Source organism: Anabrus simplex, chromosome 2, assembly GCF_040414725.1.
Source record: "Anabrus simplex isolate iqAnaSimp1 chromosome 2, ASM4041472v1, whole genome shotgun sequence".
Taxonomy (NCBI): Eukaryota; Metazoa; Arthropoda; class Insecta; order Orthoptera; family Tettigoniidae; genus Anabrus; species Anabrus simplex.
The window spans coordinates 1216709403-1216734981 of NC_090266.1; the positions used below are offsets into that span (position 1 = coordinate 1216709403).

General features: G+C 38.7%; 1 protein-coding gene across 1 annotated transcript in view; it reads left to right on the forward strand.

The window, feature by feature from the left end:
* Window positions 1–23251, forward strand: part of LOC136863413 (ecdysone receptor) — a 372729-nt gene extending 349478 nt beyond the window's left edge. The window contains exons 6-8 of the mRNA XM_067139824.2: window positions 798–950; window positions 1723–1945; window positions 22390–23251. Coding sequence (XP_066995925.1) covers window positions 798–950; window positions 1723–1945; window positions 22390–22634 — 621 coding nt within the window. The 3' untranslated portion in view covers window positions 22635–23251. The remainder of the gene's footprint in view (window positions 1–797; window positions 951–1722; window positions 1946–22389) is intronic.
* The last annotated feature ends 2328 nt before the right edge of the window (window positions 23252–25579 follow it).

The following is a 25579-nucleotide window of genomic DNA, read 5'->3' on the forward strand; positions in this document are numbered from 1 at the left end:
CTTCTGTAGCACCATGTGTTTCTTGAATGAGTACCAGGTCAATATCATTATTATGGAGCAATTTTGATAAAATATCACACTTAGATCTACTGATACCTTCAATATTCAGTTGACAAATTTTAATACCATATCCAAGCTTTCGAGTCATTTGGCTCTTAAAAGAGCCATTGAGTGGATTACTTCGTACAGTTTGCATATTTGCTGGGAGATCTTTAGAAGATAGGTTCAGCAGCCAATGTTGTTGCTTCCTTAGCACCACCCAGGGGTCACGTGTAGGGCTTTTTAAGGTTTAACCTGCCGATGTGAAGCAACAGTTTACCCCCTATTGGACTCTAGTAATACAATTTCAAAATGAAGTAGAGCTAAATGAACAAAAACACCTGGGAACAGGTATACCACAGCGCTAAATTTCACTGTAACATCATTGCCAATGCAATAAAAATGTTACTACATCTTCCGCATAACAATGCTGTAGTTACAATCCGTTAGTAGTACGCAAGGAATCATTTAACTTCTAGTTTGCAAAACTGCAACCTACGAGTACTTATCTGGCTGTTTTTCTGACAGTCGTAGCGTATACCCTAAAGTTATGAAGTTATTCATGAATTTATAACTAGAAATGTGTAATCATAGATTCCTTTCTTCAATTTGAGGGAGGAGGAACATTTATAATTAGTCCTTTTTTTAACTTGAATTATATCTAAGCCTAGTTCTCACTTTCTAGTTTGTTAGAATAGCATGAATTTTGAATGTTGTGTACCTGAAACCCTTGCTCAGGGAAGAAATTCATGTTTCAGAACCAGCCTTCAGATGGAGAGGATCAAAGTGACTTGAGGTTTCGACACATCACAGAGATCACTATCCTCACTGTTCAACTTATTGTGGAGTTTGCCAAGAGATTACCTGGTTTTGACAAGCTCCTTAGGGAAGACCAGATAGCATTGCTTAAGGTTAGTATTGCTGTGGGAATTTAAAACTGTTACCATACTGCAGTTTGTTCCCTGGGAGTGATCCATGCAGTTTACCTGTTTTGGTCCCTCTGTCATTTCACTCATATCTGACTATTGTGACCCAAGGACTTCGTTTAAGCCATTCCTGACTATCTCTTGCTTTCTCAGCAGTAAATTTCCTTAGGAACACAGTAATATCACTAAATCTGATTAATTTATCTTCTTGCCTCTCGTCCTCATAACCTTTTTTTATTTCCAGGAGATTTATTGAGATAGAATATGTGTATGACCAGTAGGATTCAGAAGTTTTCCAGAATTTGCCATCAGGTGTTAAGTGATTACTTTCATTCAGGAAAGTGGAACTCAGAAGTATACACTTATTGAATGAGATTGTTAAAAATATAAATAAAGTGTGAAAAAGGAACTGCTGGGGCTGAATTTGGGACTTTCATCATACACTACACCTGAGCCACTGCTAGTGTTTGATGAAAAAAATTATAATGACAAGTAAAGTTAAAGGCAGCAGCAAGGTTCTTCCTCAGTCTTATTGCAAGTACTTACTGCCAGTTTTAGTTATATGGATTCATTCTTCGGTAATTTGAAGAAATTTAGGGTAGGCCAGTTATGTGATGTATAAGTTTTTCTAGTTTTGTGAAGATATGAGGTGGAATGACATGTATAGTGATTTTTCTTTGCTTTTATATTTTGTGCAAGATAAAAAAGGTTTCCTGAATAATATAAATAGCAAGTCTTAAATTTGGAAAATTTCCAGGCTTGCTCAAGCGAAGTAATGATGTTCCGCATGGCAAGACGTTATGATGTCAACTCGGACTCCATTCTGTTTGCCAACAATCAGCCTTATACTAAGGACAGCTACAGCATTGCTGGCATGGGAGAGACTATCGAAGACATGCTTCGGTTCTGCAGACAGATGTATGCCATGAAAGTAGATAATGCAGAATACGCATTACTTACTGCAATTGTCATATTTTCTGGTAAGTTTCATGAATTGTCCTTATTCGTTAGAATTACAAGAATTCAGTTATTTATTATCGGCACACTTTATCTTGGTGCATTTACACCCTAGTACTGAATAAGTCGACCTCGGCAATCTTTGAAACACAAACTATGAATCGCTTAAGCATCGTTGTGCGACAACTTTCGTACACTTTACGTACTAGTACTGTTGTTGTTTACACAGCAAAGCCAAACTATAGAATTCATGCTAGGAACAAGATTCGCATCAAGAAATGTTAAATAATGTGTATGTGACATAGTTGTTGGCTTAAGATAATAACGGTTTAGGAACTTCATATCGATCGATCATATTCTCGATTCAATTCAGACTTCATTTTCATACAGTTGGCAGCACTATCGGAACCAGGACAGCTCCCTCCTTACTCCTTGCCCCCGTACACAAATGCACCAAGATAAAGTGTGCCAATAATAGATATCCTAGTTTTATAGCCATAGAAAGAGGGTGGTGATAGTCTTGTGGGTTAGTTATTGGTAACTAATAACTAATAAAAGAAATGGATGGTGTGCAGAGGAAAGCAGCAAGATTTGCATCAGGGGATTTCAGGAGAAAATATAATGTACCAGAAATGTTAGAGAAACTTGCATGGGAAACTTTAAGAAAGAGAAGGGAGAAAACTAGACATATAGGATTATATAGAGCCAATACAGGAGAGGAAGCATGGGGGGAAATCCGTGAGCGGCTTCAGTTGGAAAATAATTACATTAGCAGGGCTGATCAGAAGTATAAAATTAGATGGGATTTTAGCAGAAGCAATTGAGGTAAATTTTCATTCATTTGGAAGGGCGCAAAGGAATGGAACAGTTTACCTGGGGAAGTATTTGATCCTTTTCCAAAATCTGTACAGATATTCAAGAAAAGAATAAACAGCAACAGAGAAAAGAACTGAAGTGTTGGAGGGCATTTGACCTGTGCAGGTTATTGTAAATTGGACAACCAAAGTAGGGGACTGCCTATAGGGGTGAAGTACAGTGGGGACTTCGAGGGCCCTGGGACCGCTACGGTAGCTGTGAAGATCTCAAAAGCGGTAAAAAATGTGTTAAAAAAGGGGAAGAAAAGCAATGTAAATTTAAATCTTATATATAGCAGTTGTATGTTATTTTTTGAAGTGATTCCACATCTATATGTATAAAATAACATGTTCTGACTGACTGACTGACTGACTGACTGACTGACTGACTGACTGACTGACTGACTGACTGACTGACTGACTGACTGATTCATCACCACCGAGCCAAAACTACTCAACATAAAGAAATGAAATTTTGGGGATACATTTATATTAGGGTATAGGTGCTAATTAAGGGAGTTTTTTTTGGGTATTCCATCGCCAAGGGGGTGAAAATGGGGGTGAATTTTTAAAATGAGGATATATCTAAAAGACTTAAAGACGGACTTAAAAGTTGGTATTTGGAATCTCCTTTAAAGTAAAGAAATGCATATTTTTTTGTTTTTAGAAAGTCCCATTAAGGGGGTTGAAAAAAGGGGTTGAATACCTTTTATGAGGACACCTATATCTCAAAAACTGAAGATGTCACAGACATGAAAATTTGTATTTGGAATCTCCTTTGAAAATAAACACGTATTCTTGTATTTTTGGAAAACCCAATGAATAGGGGGTGAAGAAGAGTGACAAATGGGGTGAATTTTTAAAAAGACCTGTATGTGTAAATTCTCAGACATGTAACATATTATGGACTTGAAAATTGGTATTTGGAATCTCCTGTAAATGTAATGAAACAGATAAATTGTTTTTGGAAAATCCAATTAAGGGAAACTGAAAAAAGGGGGTGAATTTTGAAAATGAGCATATCTAAAAATAAAGAAATATGTATTTTTTTTGTTTTTGGAAAATCCACTTAAGGGATGGGGTGAAAGAATTGAACAATTAGTTGAATTCTTTTTATGAGGATACTTATATGTCAAAAACGAAAGACGTGTAAATTGGTAATTGGAATAAAGAAACTTGTATTATTTGTTTTCAGGAAATCCATACGGGGGTAGGGGGAGGGAGTTGAAAAATTGAAAAATTAGAAATGAGTTGAATTATTTATATGAGAATACTTATATCTAAAGAACTAAATATGTTACAAACGTGAAAACTGGTGTATGGAATCTCCTTTAAAGGTAATGAAACATGCTTTTGGAGGGGGGATCAACTTGCTGGACAGGGGGGTGGGATGAAAACTGAGTTGAATTCTTTTTATGTGGATACATGTATCTCAAAAGATAAAGGTGTTACAGTCGTGAAAATTGGTATTTGGAAGCTCCTTTATAAATAAACACATATTTTTTGTTTTAGGAAAATTCACTTTAGGGGGTAGGGCGAAAGGAAGTGAAAGAAATTTAATTCTTTTTATGGAGAAAGTTATATCTTAAGAACTGAAGGTTACAGACGTGAACATTTGTATTTGGAATCACATTTAAAAATAAAGAAACACGCTTTTTTGGAGGAGGAAATCAACGGGTGTGGGGGTGAAAAAGATGAATTATTTTTATGAGTATACCTGTATCTCAATAAATGAAGATGATACAGGCATGAAAATTTGTATTTGGAATCTTCTTTCAAAGTAAAGAAAGATGTATTCTTTTGTTTTAGGAAAATGAATGGGTTGCAGCACCAGACAACTTTCAGCTTGATGCCTATAAAACCTCATTTGGCTATGAAATATTTCCCTACCCCCGGTGATTTTAACTAAAATAAACCGCTCTACATATTTCTGAAATGTCAATGCTAATTCCTTCTTCCAACCTCTAAAACATCAGGACGCACTTGGTACTAGAAATTTTTTATCCTTGCGCACCAAGCTGCTCTTGTGTAATTATGTATATAATTGTAAATTCTCAACTGTTCAATTAGATAATGTAATTACTATATAGTTACCAACCATTGACATTATTTTTTATTACAAACATTTACGCTGAATGTTATAATGTAAATATTTTTAAAACTTTATCTCAACTGTTCAATTGAACAATGTAAATACTGTATAGTTACCAACCTTTGACATTAATTTTTGGTTACAAACATTGACGCCGAACACTACACCTTTTCTCCCTTAATTGTTATAATGTAAATATTTTTAAACTTTATATTTTCCTATGATTGCGTCAACTGTTCTCCAGAGCACCACTGCCGAACTCTACTATTTTAATTTTACGCATTGGTGCTGACTTCTCATCTATAAACCTATATGTTCAACCATCACTTTTGTACAACTATTTCCCATACTTAATTTTTGTATGTGTATTAATAATATTTATTAATTTGTGCATGTCAGCTACTAACCAGGTACCTGATTTTTTGCCTTGAGGTGATAATTTGACTGATGATGCCCTCAATGAAGGGCGAAGCATGTCTCAAGTGGAATCAATAATAAATTCCTAATTTATAAAATTTATATGTATTGAATAGGTGATAAAACAAACCTTTTAGCATCCTACAAGAAGAATACCCTTACCGGGTGCTCTGCACTTCTCCTGCGAAGGGGAAATCATGCCCTCCATCTGGAGGGTATGAGTCTGTGCCAGCAGGTACGCTTGCTCCAAAACCTGCGCGCTCCCCTCGTAGGGGTACATCCCGCCCTCAGAAAGCGTCAGAAGTTCTGGGCGTCAGTCCCGCCATCTCTCGATGACGGCATGGACGTCGAGCTTTTGATATTGACATTGTTCAGGTTTAAGAGGATCTGTTTGCTCATAACCTAACACACACTCATTTAGTCCACACTATAGCACTGTTACAGTGGAACTTTAACGGTTATGACAGGTCTCTTGCTGAGCTACGCCAGCTCATTAGCGAGTTCGTGGAAAGTATAGTCTATATTCATGAGACAAACCTCACACCAGGTCATCATACGGTCGTGAGAAATTTCAGACTGTAATCGGCAGAACAATATTATTCTCACCGGGCGTCCGGAAGCAGTTGCGGTGCGGGTACCGCTACAACAGTGCATAATGTTTATTTTCCACCAGGCCAGTCTCTTAACATAAATGATGTCACTGGTCTTATCAGCTTCCACCTCCCTTATTGGACGATTTTAACACCCATTACCCCATATGGGGCTCTGAAATGCCTTGCCCCAGGGGAAGGGAGTTGGAAACATTAGTAACAGAGCTGGATTTATGTATTTTGATCACAGGTGAACCAACACATTTCAGTGTACGTTATGGCACATACTCTCGCATAGACTTTTTTGGTGGAATACACACGTTGATCTCTGTGACAGTAACAATTTTCCCATTATTTTTACTTTGTTGAAACAAAAATCTGTCAAGGCTCCTCCTCGATGGATTCTTAAACGTGCTGATTGGCCAAAGTTCACATCACTAGCTGTCTTTAACGACGAGACCAGGCGGACCGTAGACGGCGAAATAATTTGCGTAACACAAGTTATTCTTGCTGCTGCTGAGGAGTCTTATTCCCTCCTTTTCAGAAACTCCTCGCCGAAAATTCGTTCCTTGGTGGAACGAAGAAATTTCAGCACCTATCAAAGAACGCTGTCGTGCTCATAAACATTGTCGTAGGCGGCCTACTGTGGCGAACTTGGTATCATTTAAAAAACTCCGCGCTAAGGCGCGAGTTCTTATTTGTCAAAGTACGAAAGCTTTGTGGGAGGGATATGTGTCGTCTTTGACATCACATACTCCATCATCTCAAGTGTGGACTAAACTTCGATGTATGTCGGGTATCCAAGGATAATCTTCTGTACCGGGAATTTCCATTGCAGGCAGTATCGTCACTGAACTACTCTCAACTGCTAACCATCTAGCCAGCCATTTGGCAGATGTATCTGGCTCTTGGAATTACCACCATGATATCCTTGCTCTGAAGTGGGAGGCAGAACGTCATCACCTTAGTTTTGCTACTCAAGCTTCAGAGGACTATAACGTGCCCTTTGCAGAGTGGGAACTCCGCAGCACCTTGGTGCTTTGCAAGGACACGTCTCCTGGGCCAGACAATGTCCATAAGCAGATGTTGAAACACCTTTAGTGAGGATAGTCTGTTATATCTCCTTCGTGTGTTCAACCGAATCTAGCGGGCGAGTTGGCTGTGCGTTTAGGAGTGCGCAGCTGTGAGCTTGCATCCGGGAGATAGTGGGTTCGAATCCCATTGTCGGCAGCGCTGAAGATGGTTTTCCGTGGTTTCCCATTTTCACACCAGGCAAATGCTGGGTCTGTACCTTAGTTAAGGCCACAGCCGCTTCCTTCCCATTCCTATCCCATCGTCACCATAAGACCTATCTGTGTCGGTACGACGTAAAGCAAAATAGCAACCGAATCTGGATAGAGGGTGAGTTTCAGTCTCAGAGGTGAGAGGGCATAGTAATTCCTGCCCTCATGCCTGACAAAAATCCTAAGTATGCAGGAAGTTACAGACCTATTTGTCTTACCAACTGTTTGTGTAAGCTATTTGAGAGGATGGTAAATCGCCGACTTGTGTGGTGTCTGGTGAAACAAGGACTTTTGTCGGAGTACAAATGTGGTTTTTGAACTGCTTGATCACTGACCACTTGGTACACCTGGAGAGTTCTATCCAGAATGCATTTCTCTGCAAACAGCATTTGGTGGCCGTTTTCTTTGAGTTAGAAAAGGCCTATGACACCACATGGCGATGTGGTGTTCTTTCCGTCCTGTATCACTGGAGATTCAGAGGTAACTTGCCGGTATTTATTGAGAATTTTTTGTCCCTCCATCTATTCCGTGTCTGAGTAGGGAGGACATATTCGCAATACCACATTCAAGAAAATTGAGTCCCACAGGGATGGGTCGTCACTCTGTTCGCGATTGCCATAAACAGTATTGTCGCTGCTGCTGGTTCATCAGTAATACCGTCGCTATATGTCTACTAATTTGCTCTGCATTATAGCTCACATAATATGGCAGTCGCTGAGCGACAATTACAGCAAGCTTATTAGGAGAATGGAACAGTGGACTTTAGAACATGGTTTTCGGTTTTCAGCTGCAAAGATCTCTTGTCCACTTTTGCCGGCAGTGCAATCTTCACTCTCATTCTGAGCTTTATTTAGGAAATGTCGCTCTTCCCGTAGTTGACACTTATCGATTTGTTGGGCTTCTTTTCGATAGCAAATTATCGCACATGCGGCAGTTAAAAGTGCAATGCACCAAGAAGTTAAATATCTTGAATTTTCTTAGCAGCACTAATTGGGGGGCTGACAGCACAGTGTTCCTACGATTTTATAGGGCACATATTTTATCCAGGTTAGACTACAGCAGTACAGCATATGGATCAGCAAGGCAAAGTGTCCTTGCAAAACTGGAATAGCATCCACCACAGCGGGATTAGGTTGGCGACGGAAGCTTTTCATACAAGCCCTATTGCTAGCCTTCTCACTGAATTTGATGTGCTGCCTTTACACCTGAGGCATCAGCAATTGCTTCTGTCCTACGCTGCAAATTTGCGACAGATGCCACTTCACCCAAGCTATTCTTGCACATTCCAAAGTGATAACTGCCAGCTGTACGCTGCTTATCCTCAAGCAATGCAGCCAGCTGGAATACGCTTGTATAGCAGTCATAGATCGTTTGATGTACCTTCGGTTCCCTGCCTTGTCGGACAACCAAGTGGGGTACCTCCATGGATAATATGACGACCTGAAATAATCCTGGATCTGCACACTGGCCCAAAAGAAAACACAGACCCTTTGATTTATCAGAAACTCTTCCTGTCCTTTGTTTGCCGGTATCCAGGTTCAGTCAATTGTTTACATGGATGGTTTGAGGACAGAAACGAAGGTGGGCTGTGCGTTCGTTATCGACAATGATAAGTTTCTTTCTGCTCTCCCGGAAACCTGTAGTGTGTCCACAGCAGACCTCTATGCTATCTGTGAAGTTCTGTGGTATGCACTGTCCTATGAGCGCCGACACTTTCTTCTGTGTACTGACTCCTTGAGCTCTCTACAGTCTATTGATACCTGTTTCCCTCGACACCCTCTGGTGCAGCGGATCCAGGACCCGCTGGCTGCATGTTCGGATGCTGGCATCAGAATCTCGTGGGTGTAGAGGGAAACAAGTTAGCAGATAAGGTTGCTAAGGAGGCAGTTCAACTGGCCCCAGTGCCATACAAGGTTCCAGCAAGTGATATTCGCTCTCAGCTGAGACATTTGGTTATGTCTCATTGGGAGATGGAGTGGCAGACCACTCTACTTCCAAATAAGCTGAGAGCGATAAAAGTTACAACGAAGGTATGGAGGACTTCACTTCGGGTTTCTCAGAGGGAAGTAGTGGTATTATGCTGTCTTCGGATTGGCCACGGTATAGTAACGCACTCCTATTTACTGAAAAGGGAACCCCCTCTGGTGTGTACTTGCGGCGACTATCTTATCGTGGTACACATCCTTACGGAGTGTGTGGACCTGGTCGATCTGCGCCGTAGTCTTAACCTCCCGAGTACAATCCCCCTCATCCTGCGAGATGACGAACAGTCAGCAGACCTAGTCATCCGTTTTATGAGGGATAGTGATCTTTTTTATCGTGTGTAATCATGTCCTTTGTCTTGTCTTAGTGTATTTGTGTTAACTGCGCTTTAATCCCATTGACTCTATTTTAGTTCGTGTTTGCGTATTTTAATGTTTTATTCTAACTTCTAACATGAATTATATATATATGTACTTCAAGGCTGTCACCTGTATTTTCTATAATTTTATTAGAAAATTAGGCATTGCGAATTAGGTCCACTGATTGTTTTAATCTCATAATCATTTTTCATCACCATTTATTTTAAACTCTAGCCAGTGGATACATTTTTAAAATTTTAATTATCAAATCATGTCGTCCATCTCGTACCATTAGGGGCCGATGAACTTAGATGTTGGGCCCCTTTAAACAACAAGCATCATCATCACAACCCCCACGCTTTAATTGATTTTTCTGAAACAAAAAAGTGAGTGTTAATTTATTTTTAAAAGATATTGAAAATACCCATTTTCACGTCTGTAATATGTTAAGTTTTTGAGATATACTGTAGATATATTCATTTTAAAAATTCACCCCCTTTAACACTTCCCCTACAGTGGATTTTCAGAAAACAAATAATGCATGTTCCTTTACTTTTACAGGAGATTCCAAATAGCAATTTTCACATCTGTAACATCTTCAGTATTTGATATATAAGTAGCCTATCCTCATGAAAATAATTCAACACTTTCTTCACTCCTTTTCACCCACCCCACCCCTTATAACTGGATTTTCTGAAAACAAAACAATATGTGTTTCTTTATTTTTTTGAGAAGATTCCAAATACAAATTTTCATGTTTGTAACATCCTTAGTTTTGGTGATATAAGTATCCTCATAAAATGAATTCAACACCCTTAAGTGAATTTTTGGAAAACAAAAGATTTGTTTTCCTTTATTTTTTAAAGGAGGTAAAGGCATCTAATAAAATCTATACTATAATAAATGCCCATGCTCCCACTAATGATAAAAACAACTCCTCAAAAGACCAGGAGGAAACAGGAGAATTTTGGGACCTATTGGACCAGACCATAGATAACATCCCCAAACACCATATAAAATTATTAATAGGCGACTTCAACGCTCAACTAGGCAGAGAAAGAAAATACCGTGACATCATCGGAAAATGGCCAGCACACAAGAAAACAAATAAAAATGGAGAGAGACTAGTTGACCTGTGTAGAAATCATAATTTAATCTCAAAATCTACATGTTTTAAGAGGAAACCTCAAAAACTCAAAACATGGAAACACCCTGACTACACTAAAGGAGAATGGCAACTGGACCACGTCTGCATGGACAAATACCACCACAAAGAGATCTATAACGTCAAAGTCCTCCGAGGAATAGACACAGGTTCAGATCACTACGTAGTTAAAATTAAAATTAAACTCACTCCCCAGAGGAGACAACAAAAGCAAGCCCTTAAAACTAAAAGAAAAATAGATCCTACCCAGCTAATCAACAACAAAAATTACCAGAAAGCAACTGAAAAAATAAAAATCACAGACAAACTTGAAGACTTAGTACACAACCTTAAACAAATTGCAGAAGACCTAGCTCCAATTAAACCACGTAAAAAACACCAATGGTGGAACAGTGAATGTGATGAAACAGTGGAGAAAAGACATCAGGCATGGCTATTACATCAGTCCCAAAAGACAGAAATATCCTATCAAAAGCTAGTAAAACAGAGAAAAGAAACTACCCAAGTCTTAAGAAGAATAAAAAGACAACATCATAAGGACACCCTGCAGTTAATTGAAGAACAGTTCAGTAAAACTAAATCAAGGGACTACTACAAAACCTTCAGAAAGCAGCTCCAAAAATATGAACCCCCGACCCTACTGATGAAGGATGAAGATGGTAAGCTGGCCCATAACAATAAAGACAATGCAGAAATTCTGGCTAAACATTTCAACAAGCTTTTAAATTGTGAGGAACCTACAGAACTCCTTCATTTGGACACCAACACCCCGATAAAAACATCACCAGAAAACATCAATCCCCCCACAATAAAGGAAGTCTACCAGGCTCTGAATAAATTAAAAAACTACAAAGCGCCAGGAGAAGATCAGACCTTTGCGGAAATCTGGAAATATGCAGGAAACTCAGCAAAAGTTGCCCTCCATCAACAACTTGTCTCTATCTGGATTAAAGAAGAACTACCAGAACACTGGACAACAGCCCTCATTCATCCTCTGCACAAAAAAGGGGACAAAACCGACCCTAATAACTACAGGGGAATCTCTCTCCTAGATATAACATACAAAATATTTTCAATAATCATCCTTAATAGGATAAGTTTACAACTTGAGAAAGAACTAGGAGAATATCAAGGAGGTTTCAGACCCTGGAGGAGCTGTCCTGATCAGATCATGAGTCTTAAGTTGATAATGGACTATAACAGGAGAAGAAACAGAGATATGGTGATAACATTTGTAGATTTCAAGAAAGCTTATGATTGCATCCATAGAGAATCTCTGTTTAAAATTTTAAGACACCTTGGACTACACCCCAAATTAATAAACATGATAAAATTGACTCTCACCAATACCAAGTCAAAAGTGAAGTTTAGGGGTGAAACATCAGAGACATTTGAAATTAAAACTGGACTACGGCAGGGAGATGGGCTCTCACCACTATTATTTAACTGTGCTCTAGAAATGGTAATGAGGGAATGGTTTAGAAAATGTCCCCCCAAAATAAAGATTGGCCGAAAAATCAAAACAAATTGCCTGGGTTTTGCTGACGATTTAGCATTACTAGCAGTGGACATAAAAGAAGCAAAAACCCAGATATCAGAACTTCAAAACATTGCAAATAAAATTGGCCTCAAAATATCATTTGAAAAAACAGAAATTATGCCCCAAAAACCAACACAGCTAAAAGAAGTCACCATAAATGGTAATAATATCAAAATAGTAACTCAGTTTAAATATCTTGGAGAAGTAATAACACATAACTTAAATGAAAAAATCTCAATCCAAGTAAGAACAAATAGATTAGCTAAAGCACAAAAATTAACATGGGATATCTACAAAAAGAAATGTCTATCAATAAATACAAAAATAAAACACTACAACACAGTTATAAAACCGGAAGCTACATATGCAGCAGAAACACTCTTTTACCTGAATAAACAATCAAAGACTGACAGACTTCAGAAAATTGAAAGGAGGATTGGAAGAACCTGTATCAACAAAAAATATCAGAAAGATGGACAGTGGCGGTTAATACCTAACAAAGTCGTGTACAAAGAGCTAGAACCCATTACAGATACTATGCGTAAGAGGAGACTGGGATTCTTTGGACATATCATGAGGATGCAGGACTCGAGACTTCTGAAACAACTAGTACAACACAATCTCGTCTCAAAAAATACCACAACAGGATGTAAATGGATCAGAGAAGTAAGAGAGGATCTGAAGGAAATAGGCCTTACAACAGACGACACCAAAAATAAGATAAAATTGAATACAAAACTCAAGAATACAAACCTCCGCTTTACCCTTACACAAAACAAACCAACAACACGCACATTTTCAACTGAGGAAAGGGCACGAAGATCGGAGCGTCTGAAGAAGTACTGGGAGGACCGCAAAGCCCGAACAATCCCTTCAAAGAGACCTGAACGACGGACTGACTAAAGTGATCCTATGTGGTCATAAAAGAAGAAGAAGAAGAAGAAAGGAGGTTCCAAATACCAATTTTCACGTCTGTATCTTTAGTTTGGGAGATACCAGTATCCTAATAAAAATAATTCAACCCCATTTTACAGTCATTTTTACCCCCTTCATTGTTTTTTTTAAACAAAAAAATACGTGTTGCTTTATTTTTAAAAGAGATTAAAAATATCAGTTTTCATGTCTGTAATATGTTAAGTTGATATACTGTAGATATGGTCATTTTACAAATTCACACCCTTTAACACTTTGCCTTAAGTGGATTTTCAGTAAACAAATTATGCATGTTCCTTTACTTTTACAGGAGATTCTAAATACCAATTTTCACGACTGTAACATGTAACGTTTTTGAGATATATTGTAAATATACTCATTCATCCTCTTTGTCACTCCTGTTTACCTCCTCTTATGTAGATTTTCCAAAAACGAAATATGCGTGTTGCTTTATTTTTAAAGGAATTTCCAAATACCAATTTTTATGACTGTAACGTCTTCAGTTTTTGAGATTTAAGTATTCTCATAAAAGGTATTCAACCCCTTTTTCACCTTTTTTCACCCCCCTTAAGAGGATTTTCCTAAAACAAAAAAAATACAAGTTTCCTTATTTTTAACACTTTCAACACTACCATTTTTTAACATGGATCCTGGCTGTGAACTGGGTCTTTTTGCTAATTTTTAAGACATTATGAAACAGCGAAACATATTACATGCCTGATTTTTGTACCGTATGAAGGTGTCAACCATCCAAAATGAAGATGTTAATCAGCAAGTGAATATCTGAAGTAATTTAATTATACTAGTCATGAAAAACTTGAAAAAAATAGTACATAATTTTTTTTTTTACATTGAGGTTATACCAATAAGCTTGCTCAAACAATAAAAAATAATAATTTAATGTGACTACTTAGGCCACAAATGCAGTGGAATAAAATATTTACCTATTTAGGAATAGTTTGTTTTCGTATGGTAGTTCTGAAAACACAGTCCTACTTTGCACTCCTTGCACCACCATCTACTCTCTTTTCTGATGCACTTACCACTTTCCTTCTTGCCCCTGCCTGAGTATACCTTGCAATAACGAGTAGCATTCACTTTATTGTTCGTTGGAGGAACCTTTTCTGGCAAATGGCGAGCAAAAGTCCTGTCAACACTGGGGGGAGGGAGTAGGTTCTTGCCTTGAGATGTCTCCTCCTCCTTTAGCTGCTAACCACGAACTGATCACTCTCATGTAATCCACAAGAGATATCTTTGATTTTGAGATTTCTTTATATAGAATGAAACCATTCACAACAGACATAAGGAACAAATGGAAGAAGAGCTTTTTCCACCATTTCATTGTCTTCCGTGCAAATGGGTAATAACTGTTCAGTTGATCTCCTCTATCAACACCAGTTTTATTTATATTGTAATCGATGACTACGTCGGGCTTTAGTTTCTGTGCGACACCACCCTTCGATCTACCAGAAGCAAGTTTAGTGGAAGCCTTATGTTTTGTTGAAAGGCATAAAACATCCCACTTGCTCTTCCACTTCACAGCAAGAAGGTGCCCTTTCCTCAAAAATATCATCTTGTCCTTCTTCAATTACTTTGTCTTGAACGTTGGTGGTAAACCCTTCCTGTTTTTCATGACAGTTCCAACAGCCAGGGTTTTCTTTTGCCACAGCATATTCAGTAGGGAGGGGCTAGTATAGTACCTGTCCATATAAATACAGTGGCCCTTACTGAAAAACTCTGAGCATAATCTATCTACAAGAGCATGAATGCTGTTGTCAACGTTCCCTGCGGATCCCGTACATATTTCACAATTCAGTACATAGCCTGTTGCCGCATCAAAAAACATTTTCATACCGTACTTATTGCGCTTATTCTTCATATAAACCCTAAACCCTACTCGTCCACGGAAGGGACATATATCCTCATCTACTGTTAGGTTCTCATACGGCTGAAAACTGGCAATGCATTTGTGCACAAAAAAATTAAAGAAAGGCCTGAGTTTATACAGTGGGTCATGATTAGGTTCCACCTTCTTGATGAAGGTAGCATTGTCATTTAAGTTCAACATAAATAAAATTCCGGAAAATCTATCACGACTCAACAATCGACTGGCAAATCCTGTCTGATGAAAGGGATCAGTAGATCAATAATCACTAAGTTTGGGTAGCTTCACCACACATATATGCAAAATTGTTGCAAAAAACCAATAAATTTCATGACGTTTTACTGCAGACCACCGGTGCCACATGGAATTTTCCTTCAGTTTGCCCTGAAGTTTCATTGCCGCAATTGTCGTACCTGCATATCTGTTAGTTTCTGTTTTTATATTTTTGATCACATCGTCACTAAAAAAATTACTGAAACAATCCATTTCGTCACTCCCCGTGCAAAACTCAGTAGAACCAGATGCCAACTGGAAGACAGGTAGCTGTGGTTGGTCATCTGTTTCTGACCATTCATCATCAGGTTCAGATGATCTAGCAGATGTTCCCGGCACAGGTGAATCATCAGCCTGCGTTTCTTCGTCTAAACGAAAAAAATAAACCCAAATTTCTCTAGGCGAATTATTTCTATCATTTGTATTCAGCGTAAAATAATACAGCTAAACACTTACGTTCCAAAGTGACGTAATAAATAAAAATCTTACCTGAACTATCGCTTGATAAGTTATGCGGTTCGTAAGCAGGGTCGTCATCAATTTCATCCATCTCTGAACCCGCTTCTCCTGCTAAAATATCCAAAATATCACTATCATTGAGCCGGCGAGAAGACATGTTTACACAGTAACACAGCTGACAGCGTGACAGATTAGGCGCGCGCAGCACACGGCACACTGAGTGCTTCAGTAGAGGTCACAGCAAGGAGAAAATACCCTGTTTATTGTTTCAGTTTGAAATTCCAAATAACTGCTGTATTCTAGTGGTCACTAGATGAACTATTACCTCCAACCAAGGGACGGGAACCGTACGTGATACGTGCAGCTGGATATAAACACACGAGAAAATCACGCCCGTATCACATACGGGCTCCGTCCAGAAGCAGGAAAGCAGCGCGCCCGTATCCCGTACGGGCATAGGGTTGGAAGTGTTAAAGGAGATGCCAAATAACAATTTTCATGTCTTTAAACTGTTAAGTTCTTGAGATATAGATACCCTCCTTTTCACCCCCTTAGCGATGGAATATTGAAAAATTCTCCCTTATTGAGCACCTACCTTGTAATATAAATGTATCCTCAAAATTTCATTTCTTTATGTCCAGTAGTTTTGGCTCGGCAATGATGAATCAACCAGTCAGGACATGTTATTTTATATATATAGATTTAGCATATTTTTTACATAACGAAGTTCACCTTCATACCTTCTAAACATTTTCCAGTTCACCTTAATGTCTCCTAAGCATTTTCCAAGTGGTTTTTCTTATTCATTATTTTTTGAGTGTTGTGGAAAATGTTGATGATGAAATGTACTGGATACCCCAAATACATACTCTGCAGTATGTTGAATAGCCACACTTTGCAGGTGCATTTGTATGGAATGGGAAGTGAAAGGAAAATAACATGTGTGAATGTTGTTGTACATTTCAACACAACGAAGATTCAAAATAGCCCCTCTCCATACAATGCTACTTGCACTCTAGTTGACATTGCTGGTGTGATGGTTACTGTTGCTGCACGAAAACACACAAGATTAGCCCTGTTTGTAGGCAATGTTGCATAAATTTCCACGCATATAGCCCTATAAAAAGTCCACGGATTAAACTAAGCTTCGAGGCATAACCTCGTAAACCAACGCAACAGACAGGAGATTCTACTTGCATAAATTCACCACATTTAAATAACAACATAATTTATGTCCAGGTGTGCATACACTGATCCATATGACGGGCATGTCCATCCGGTTGCTGGCTCCAAGTTGCGCGCTGTTTGAATGAGCGTCAGTGCAGATTATGTTTAATAATTCTATGCACTTTTACATGATTAGAGGCATGAAAATATAACAGCTGCGATAAACACAATTAAAAAGCGTGAATTATATTCTGTTCCTTCACTTTTCTTTTCGGCTCCTAATTGCACCCCTTTAAGGCCAATTCCGTTACTGGGAATTAATGCAATAAATAGATACTACAGCAGTAAACGGTGGTTTAGCAAAATACAAGTTATTTCGAAGAACAAATAATATTTTGATGAATATGTGTATAGTTTTGGACCCAAACCTGGGCCTGTGAAACATGAAAGTCTTGAAATCAAAATAACTTGTAGACAGCACATGGGATGACTGTACCCAGCAACAAGAGTCTGACCTCGGTAAGATGTATACAGCACAGTCATCCCGAGTTAATGTGGCTCTGGACTCCGGCATGGTTGCATGTCGTGTGAAGTGTCATTTGATTCACCTTAGTGAGCTCTACAAGTATACAATGAAAAAACAAAATCAAATAGTGAAAATTTGAGAAAATTGTGGTGCGAAGAAGCGAGAAAAAGTCTCTTGCAAAATGTCATGACATGTGGACAAACCAGTAACGCATCGGAGAGGATAGAGCAGCTTGTCAGAATTCCAAAATAATTAGATCTCCGCAGTGTTCATATGGAGTGAAATAATATACTAAGATGCACAAGTCACCCATGGGCATATGAGCTGTAAACCTATATTTTTCATGCAAAATAAAATTCTAACTTTTCATGCAAAATAACATTCTAATTCTAATTTTTCATGCAAAATAATTAACCCAATTTTTATTCCATACTTTTACATTATTATTGGTAAATTTCATGTTTATTCATAACAATGCTAACTTGGGAAAGATGTACGATTCTTTAAGATTTAAAACAATAAAATACACTGACTGACGGAGCAAATGCAACACCAAGAAGGAGTGGTTCGAAAGGGATGAAAGTTGGGGAAAAAAACAGAGACGGCACGGACGAATAATTGATGCTTATTTCAAACCGATATGCAGGTTACACAATGCGCACGGCATCGACTCAGTAGGATGTAGGACCACTGCGAACGGCGATGCACGCAGAAACACGTCGAGGTACAGAGTCAATAAGAGTGCGGATGGTGTCCTGAGGGATGGTTCTCCATTCTCTGTCAACCATTTGCCACAGTTGGTCGTCCGTACGAGGCTGGGGCAGAGTTTGCAAACGGCGTCCAATGAGATCCCACACGTGTTCGATTGGTGAGAGATCCGGAGAGTACGCTGGCCACGGAAGCATCTGTACACCTCATAGAGCCTGTTGGGAGATGCGAGCAGTGTGTGGGCGGGCATTATCCTGCTGAAACAGAGCATTGGGCAGCCCCTGAAGGTACGGGAGTGCCACCGGCCGCAGCACATGCTGCACGTAGCGGTGGGCATTTAACGTGCCTTGAATACGCACTAGAGGTGACGTGGAATCATACGCAATAGCGCCCCAAACCATGATGCCGCGTTGTCTAGCGGTAGGGCGCTCCACAGTTACTGCCGGATTTGACCTTTCTCCACGCCGACGCCACACTCGTCTGCGGTGACTATCACTGACAGAACAGAAGAGTGACTCATCGGAGAACACGACGTTCCGCCATTCCCTCATCCAAGTCGCTCTAGCCCGGCACCATGCCAGGCGTGCACGTCTATGCTGTGGAGTCAATGGTAGTCTTCTGAGCGGACGCCGGGAGTGCAGGCCTCCTTCAACCAATCGACGGGAAATTGTTCTGGTCGATATTGGAACAGCCAGGGTGTCTTGCACATGCTGAAGAATGGCGGTTGACGTGGCGTGCGGGGCTGCCACTGCTTGGCGGCGGATGTGCCGATCCTCGCGTGCTGACGTCACTCGGGCTGCGCCTGGACCCCTCGCACGTGTCACATGTCCCTGCGCCAACCATCTTCGCCACAGGCGCTGCACCGTGGACACATCCCTATGGGTATCGGCTGCGATTTGACGAAGCGACCAACCTGCCCTTCTCAGCCCGATCACCATACCCCTCGTAAAGTCGTCTGTCTGCTGGAAATGCCTCCGTTGACGGCGGCCTGGCATTCTTAGCTATACACGTGTCCTGTGGCACACGACAATACGTTCTACAGTGACTGTCGGCTGAGAAATCACGGTACGAAGTGGGCCATTCGCCAACGCCGTGTCCCATTTATCGTTCGCTACGTGCGCAGCACAGCGGCGCATTTCACATCATGAGCATACCTCAGTGACGTCAGTCTACCTTGCAATTGGCATAAAGTTCTGACCACTCCTTCTTGGTGTTGCATTTGCTCTGTCAGTGTATTTGGTTAGTTGTATAAAAATAGGAACATGAAAAGGAACTCATAATAGTCAGTGAAGGAAGAGGGTGCAATAGACAGTTCAGTTAGGAGGTCAAAACTTTTTAATTACACATATATTTCTCAAATAACACTTCATGATACTGAGAATTATATTTAGGGCAATAAATTTTGACTGGCCTAACTTTACACCTCAACTGAATATATTTTATTATTTTTACTAATGGTTTGGGGTATCTATATATATAAAATAACTTGTCCTGACTGACTGACTGACTGACTGACTGACTGATTGATTCATCATAGCCGAGCCAAAACTACTGGACATAAAGAACTGAAATTTTGAGGATACATTTATTTTACAATGTAGGTGCTCGCTAAGGGAGGATTTTTGGATATTCCATCGCTATGGGGTTGAAAAGGGGGGTGAATTTTTAAAATGAGTGCATCTATATCTCAAAACTTAAAAAGTTTACAAATGTAAAAATTGGTATTTAGAATCTCCTTTGAAAATAAAGAACTACGTATTTTTTCATTTTTGGAAAATCTCATTAGGATAAAAATGGGTTGAAAGCCTTTAATGAGGATACTTATATCTCAGAAACTGAAGATATTACAGACCTGAAAATTGGTATTTGGAATCTCCTTTAAAAATAAAGAAACACACATTTTTTTGTTTTTGGAAAATCCAATTAATGGGGTTAAACAGGAGTGAAAAATGGGGTGAATTTTAGAAAGATTATATCTACAGTATATCTCAGAAACGTAAAACGTTACAGACTTAAAAATTAGAATTTGGAATATCCTGTAAAAGTAAAGAAACACAGTTGATTTTTTTCGGAAAGTCCACTTAAGGGAAAATACAGTAAAAAGGGGGTGAAATTTTGAAATGAGCATGTCTACAGCATATCTCAAAAACTTAACATGTTAGAAAAGTGAAAAATGGTATTTTTTTTTATCTCCCTTAAAACTAAGACATGTATTTTTTGTTTTCGGAATAACCACGTGGGTGGGGGGTTGAAATGACTGAAATTGGGGTTGAATTCCTTTTATTAGGATACTGATATCTCAAAAACTGAAGATGATACAGACGTGAAATTTAGTATTTGGAATCTCCTTTTAAAATAAAGAAATACATATTTTTATTTTTGGAAATCCTCTTAAAGGGGTGGGGGGGAAATTGAAAAATTAGTTGAATTATTTGTATGAAGATGCTATTATCTAGAAATGAAAGATGTTGCAGACATAGAAATTGGTATTTGGAATCCGCTTTAAAAGTAAAGAAACAGGTATTCCTTTGATTTCGATAAATTCAATGGGGGGGGGGGGGCGGGTGAAAGAATTAAAAAATTTATTGAATTAATTGTATGAGGATACTTACATCTAATAAAAACTAAAGTTGTTACAGAAGTGAAAATTGGTATTTGGATCTTCTTTAAAAACAGAGAAAAACTCATTTTGGGGAGAAAATCATCTTGGGGGTGGGGGTGAAAAGGAGTTGAATTCCTTTTATGAGGACACATATCTCAAAAACTGATGATGTTACAGTCGTGATTACTGATATTTAGAAGATCCTTTACTAATGAAGAAACAAGTATTTTTTAACGGGAAATTCACTTAATTGGGGGGGGGGGTGAAAGGAAGTGACAAAAGTGAATTCTTTCATGGGGATAATTATATATTTTAAAACTAAAGGTAACAGACGTGAACATTGGTATTTGAAATCTCGTTTAAACATAAATAAACACGCCTTCCTTTTTTTGGGGGGGGGGGGGGCGGAAAATCAACTTAAGGGGGTTGGGGTGAAAAAGGAGTTGAGACCAATTGATTTTACTGTTCATGATGTACTTGATTCTGATCATAAACCAATCATTTTTAATCTTTCCTGGGTTTGTTTTCAAGAGTCATCTTTTCCTTTGGAGAATTTAAAGTTAGATTACAGTAGATTCTCCTGGCATATAAATAAAAATGTAAACACATTTGAAATAAACAATAGGAATGATATTGACCGTGCAATTGTTCATCTCTATAATAAGGTCAATTATGCACGGAAGTATATCATTCGTATCGCCAGAAATCCCGCGCACTTGCCTACGCGCGACAATGGTGCTGGTTATATTGTCAGCAATGACAATGGCAGCAGGCGTAATTTTCTGCCAAGTAGTGGTCTTGCAGCTTGCTGTGGGGTCCAGAACAACAACAAAAACAATAATAATAATAATAATAATAATAATAATAATAATAATAATAATAATAATAATAATAATAATAATAATAATAATAATGTTCTGGACTGTCGTCAAAATGTGCAGACTGCGCTGGAAACGGGTCCTGACAGGGTAATGACTAAGAATGCAGTCCGGCCGCGGGTTCAGTACCAATAAGGCACACCGCTGGACCTCCTCAAGGATTTTATCCATAATAAAAATGCGTATAGGAAAGGATGGCAAGGATTTAGCGACTCAACTGACTGGGTGGAATGCCTGGAGCTAGCCCGGGAAGTACGAAATCGATTGCTGAAAAGAAAGTTTGAAAAAAATGGGAGGAACATTGCCATCACATCGCGAAATTTGGCGAATTATATATAAAATGTTAAGCATTCAATTATAAATGTCAGTATAATACCGTAGCGAAGCACGGGTATCTTGCTAGTTAGATATAAAGTAGTTTGCATCTACTCAGTCATAATGGTTGTATGGTTAGCCTCCTGACTCCTAGGACTTGGTGGTGGCAACAGATATTTACTATTCTTTTACCTCCCATGGGTTCTTGGTCCACTTGTTAAGCTACAGAAGTGCATGGAAGATAGGTATTTCTTTATGGCGTAAATGCCAGTGGAAGCATGGTACCGATTAAGTTGTCCCTTACCTTCTGTACTAACTTCAAGTATGGAACCCTGATCTCCACTCTATTCATTGGCCATTTGGCCAGACGAGGTCATTCACTTAACTTTACTTCTCTGTTCTATTATCTGTTGCCTAATTTGTATTTTTCTGCTTCAGAGCGTCCATCATTGATCGAGGGTTGGAAGGTTGAAAAAATCCAAGAAATCTACCTCGAAGCATTGAGAGCGTACGTTGATAACCGACGCAAACCGAAGTCTGGTATGATCTTCGCCAAGTTGCTATCGGTGTTGACGGAGCTACGTACGCTTGGCAACCAGAACTCTGAAATGTGCTTCTCGCTGAAACTGAAGAACAAGAAACTGCCTCCATTCCTGGCTGAGATCTGGGATGTGATACCCTAAACGCTACGTCTAAGACACTTTATGCATGCATTTTGCATGCCGTAATGTGCATAATGGGCAAGCCAAGGATCTGTGATGGTATCGTACTCGGAGGGAAAAACTAGTTAACTCCTGTTTTATTGAAGGTTAATGTCACACTATTTTAAGTGCGTGTGAATTAGTCCAAAGAGTAATATGGATGTAGCAGGCAAGGAATGAACAAGTGAAGAAGAGTCAAGAGAGAATACTACCATTATTTTACTCTCTAATTCCCAGTTCATTTGTTTCTGAGGAAATTTTCACAGAAAATTGATTGTAATGCATTTATAAGAGAACACAGTGGTACAGAGTTTCTACAGCTAGAACTGTAGATGGTAATTTTATTAACAAATTTCATGCTGTGGAAATTGTACAGTTCTCCAGAAAGCTGGCTTTGTTCCCCGGTATTCGTGATTCATGGTATTAATTCCTTGTCTTGCTGAATTTGTATTAATATATAATGACAGCACCAGTTGCTCTAGTTACCACACGGTCTTCTGCCTTTACATTGCTTCTATTTCAGGTTCCATGTACCGAACAGAGGGAATTCCTATGGAATAAAATACACTCTCCGGCAAATTTATCCGATCACGAGACAGTGCCCTGCTTCATTGCAAATTAATTTGTTCAATAAGTTTCTGCCCCTGATCTCATTGCATCTCGTTTGTAGGGCTGAGAATCATATTTTCAGAATTTGAGCATCATTTCACGCGATTTTCAGCAATAGAACTTGGTAAATTAATGTAGGTCTCAATGTGAGATATCGTCCTGAAGAAGGAGGAAGCCCTGCTGCAGGATGTCATCCAGAGATTAGCTCAAAGTATGCCATAGCAAATACAGACTGTTGTCTGAGCGCAAGGAGACAACTCCCGCTGCTGGTCTGCATATGTTGACTTTCCCCTGATTAACCTTTGGTACAGAAACATTTCCATTTAGCATTACATTTTTTGTGTCGTGATTGTGTTTTAAAATTTTCCTTACAATAAACTTGCATTTCAATATTTGTTAAAAGACTATTTGCTTTACATCGCAGCGACGCAGATGGCGATGATGGAATAGGAAAGGTCTAGGAGTGAGAACTAAGCAACTGTAACCTTAACTAAGGTGCAGCTCCAGTATTTGTCTGGTGTGAAAATGGGACCATGGAAAACCATGTTCAAGCCTGCTGACCATGGGGTTCAAACCCACTATCTCCCAAATGCAAACTGTCAACTATGCGACCTAAACTGTGTGGCCACTCATTTGGTCAGTACTTTTTGGTGCACCATGGTTACAGATAGTTATGAATAAGTTGTCTCCTTAAAAAGAAAAACAAGAAATTTCAGTTTCAGTAAAATTTGACAAAATAATTTGCGATGAGAACAGAGTTATTGCCTCTTGATTGGATAAATTTGCCGGCGAGTGTACTTGTCTAATTTTAATGGAAAGGTAACATCCACTCAATGTCAGATATTATATCAATTTGAAAATTTGAAATCCAAAAATCACTTGTTGCTCTGCAGATTTTACAATTAAGGTGACTTCCTTTAACATCTCTCCTCTCTTGTGTTCTGCAGCTTGACTGTGAAATGGGGATAAAGGATCTCTGCAAAATAGATGACACACTGATGTTTTTACTGGGGATATCCCATAGTGGGAGAGGATTTTGTTGGATATCTGTGATGCTAGAAACAAGAACGGTGCCAATGTTTCCCTGTAGAGGGTTGTTGGTCCCATTCAAGGAGACTACTGCCATTCTGTAAAATTGATATATTGTCCATAGAATCATAAAGAAATAAGTATCTATTATGAAAAAGGGCACAGGAGAAGGGAAGGAAGATGTGGAAAATGGTAGGCACCTTCACTGCAAACGAGAGAATAAGGAAGTTTCATTACAACTCCTGTTATGAGTATGTAATGTTCTTTTACTCTCTTACTCTCTTTTAAACTCACAGAACCACGTTTCCATAGCTTTTACAATATTATTTCTTTATTTTTTCCACTGCGATGCATACAGATGAAATGAAGGCAGTGTAAAGAAAGAATTTTGACAATATTTTAATCAAGTGTGATAGAGTTATCATATCTATCCAAAAAAAGGTCCATTGATTTTTCAAAAAAGAGACAGTTAGTGGTTACAAGTTGCCTCTCTCAGAAAGGAATATTTCATGTATGAATTGTTGTGAGTATGAAGTCCATCTAAAGAATTGATTGACCATGACTCAGGTTTTGATGACTCATTTACATTGTACCAATGCAGGAAGGTCTTAAGGAGACAGTGGGATAGGAAAGGGCTGGGAGTGGGAAGGAAGCAAATGTGGCCTTAATTAGTTAGAGCACCAGCATTTGCCTAGTACAAAAATGGGAAAATATGGAAAACCATCTTGAGGGCTGCCAACTATCGTCCAAATGCAAGCTGACCCAAACCACGCAGCCATAACTCTCTCTTCTCTCTGTATTTGTTCAATGTACTTTAGTATTTATTTATTTATTTATTTATTTATTTATTTATTTATTTATTTATTTATTTATTTTAATCCTTAAAATGATTAATGTTTTCAATCTACATTTTCAACTTATCATTTTAAAACTCAAAGCAAAATAGATCATTTTTTAAACAGCTTTACTTATGAGTGAACAAGTGGTATAAATGTATTTCTCTACCATGAATATGAAGTTTAATTTATGCAGTGTTGTGTACGACAAAACACCAGAAAGAAAGAGTAGGAACGCTAAGTGATTTCTGTCCCAGATACGTTTTGCTTTTCTCTTTCTTGCCATGGATAATAGTTGACGAATCCATTGCACTGTAATCTTTAGACCATGAGCCAGGGGAAAGTATTTTCTTTTGCTTTCATGAAGGTTTGAATTATAGCTATATTTCCTCATTTTTAACATAGCACTAAATGTTTCCAGTGATGCAAGGATTGAGGAAGTAGTGGCCGTAA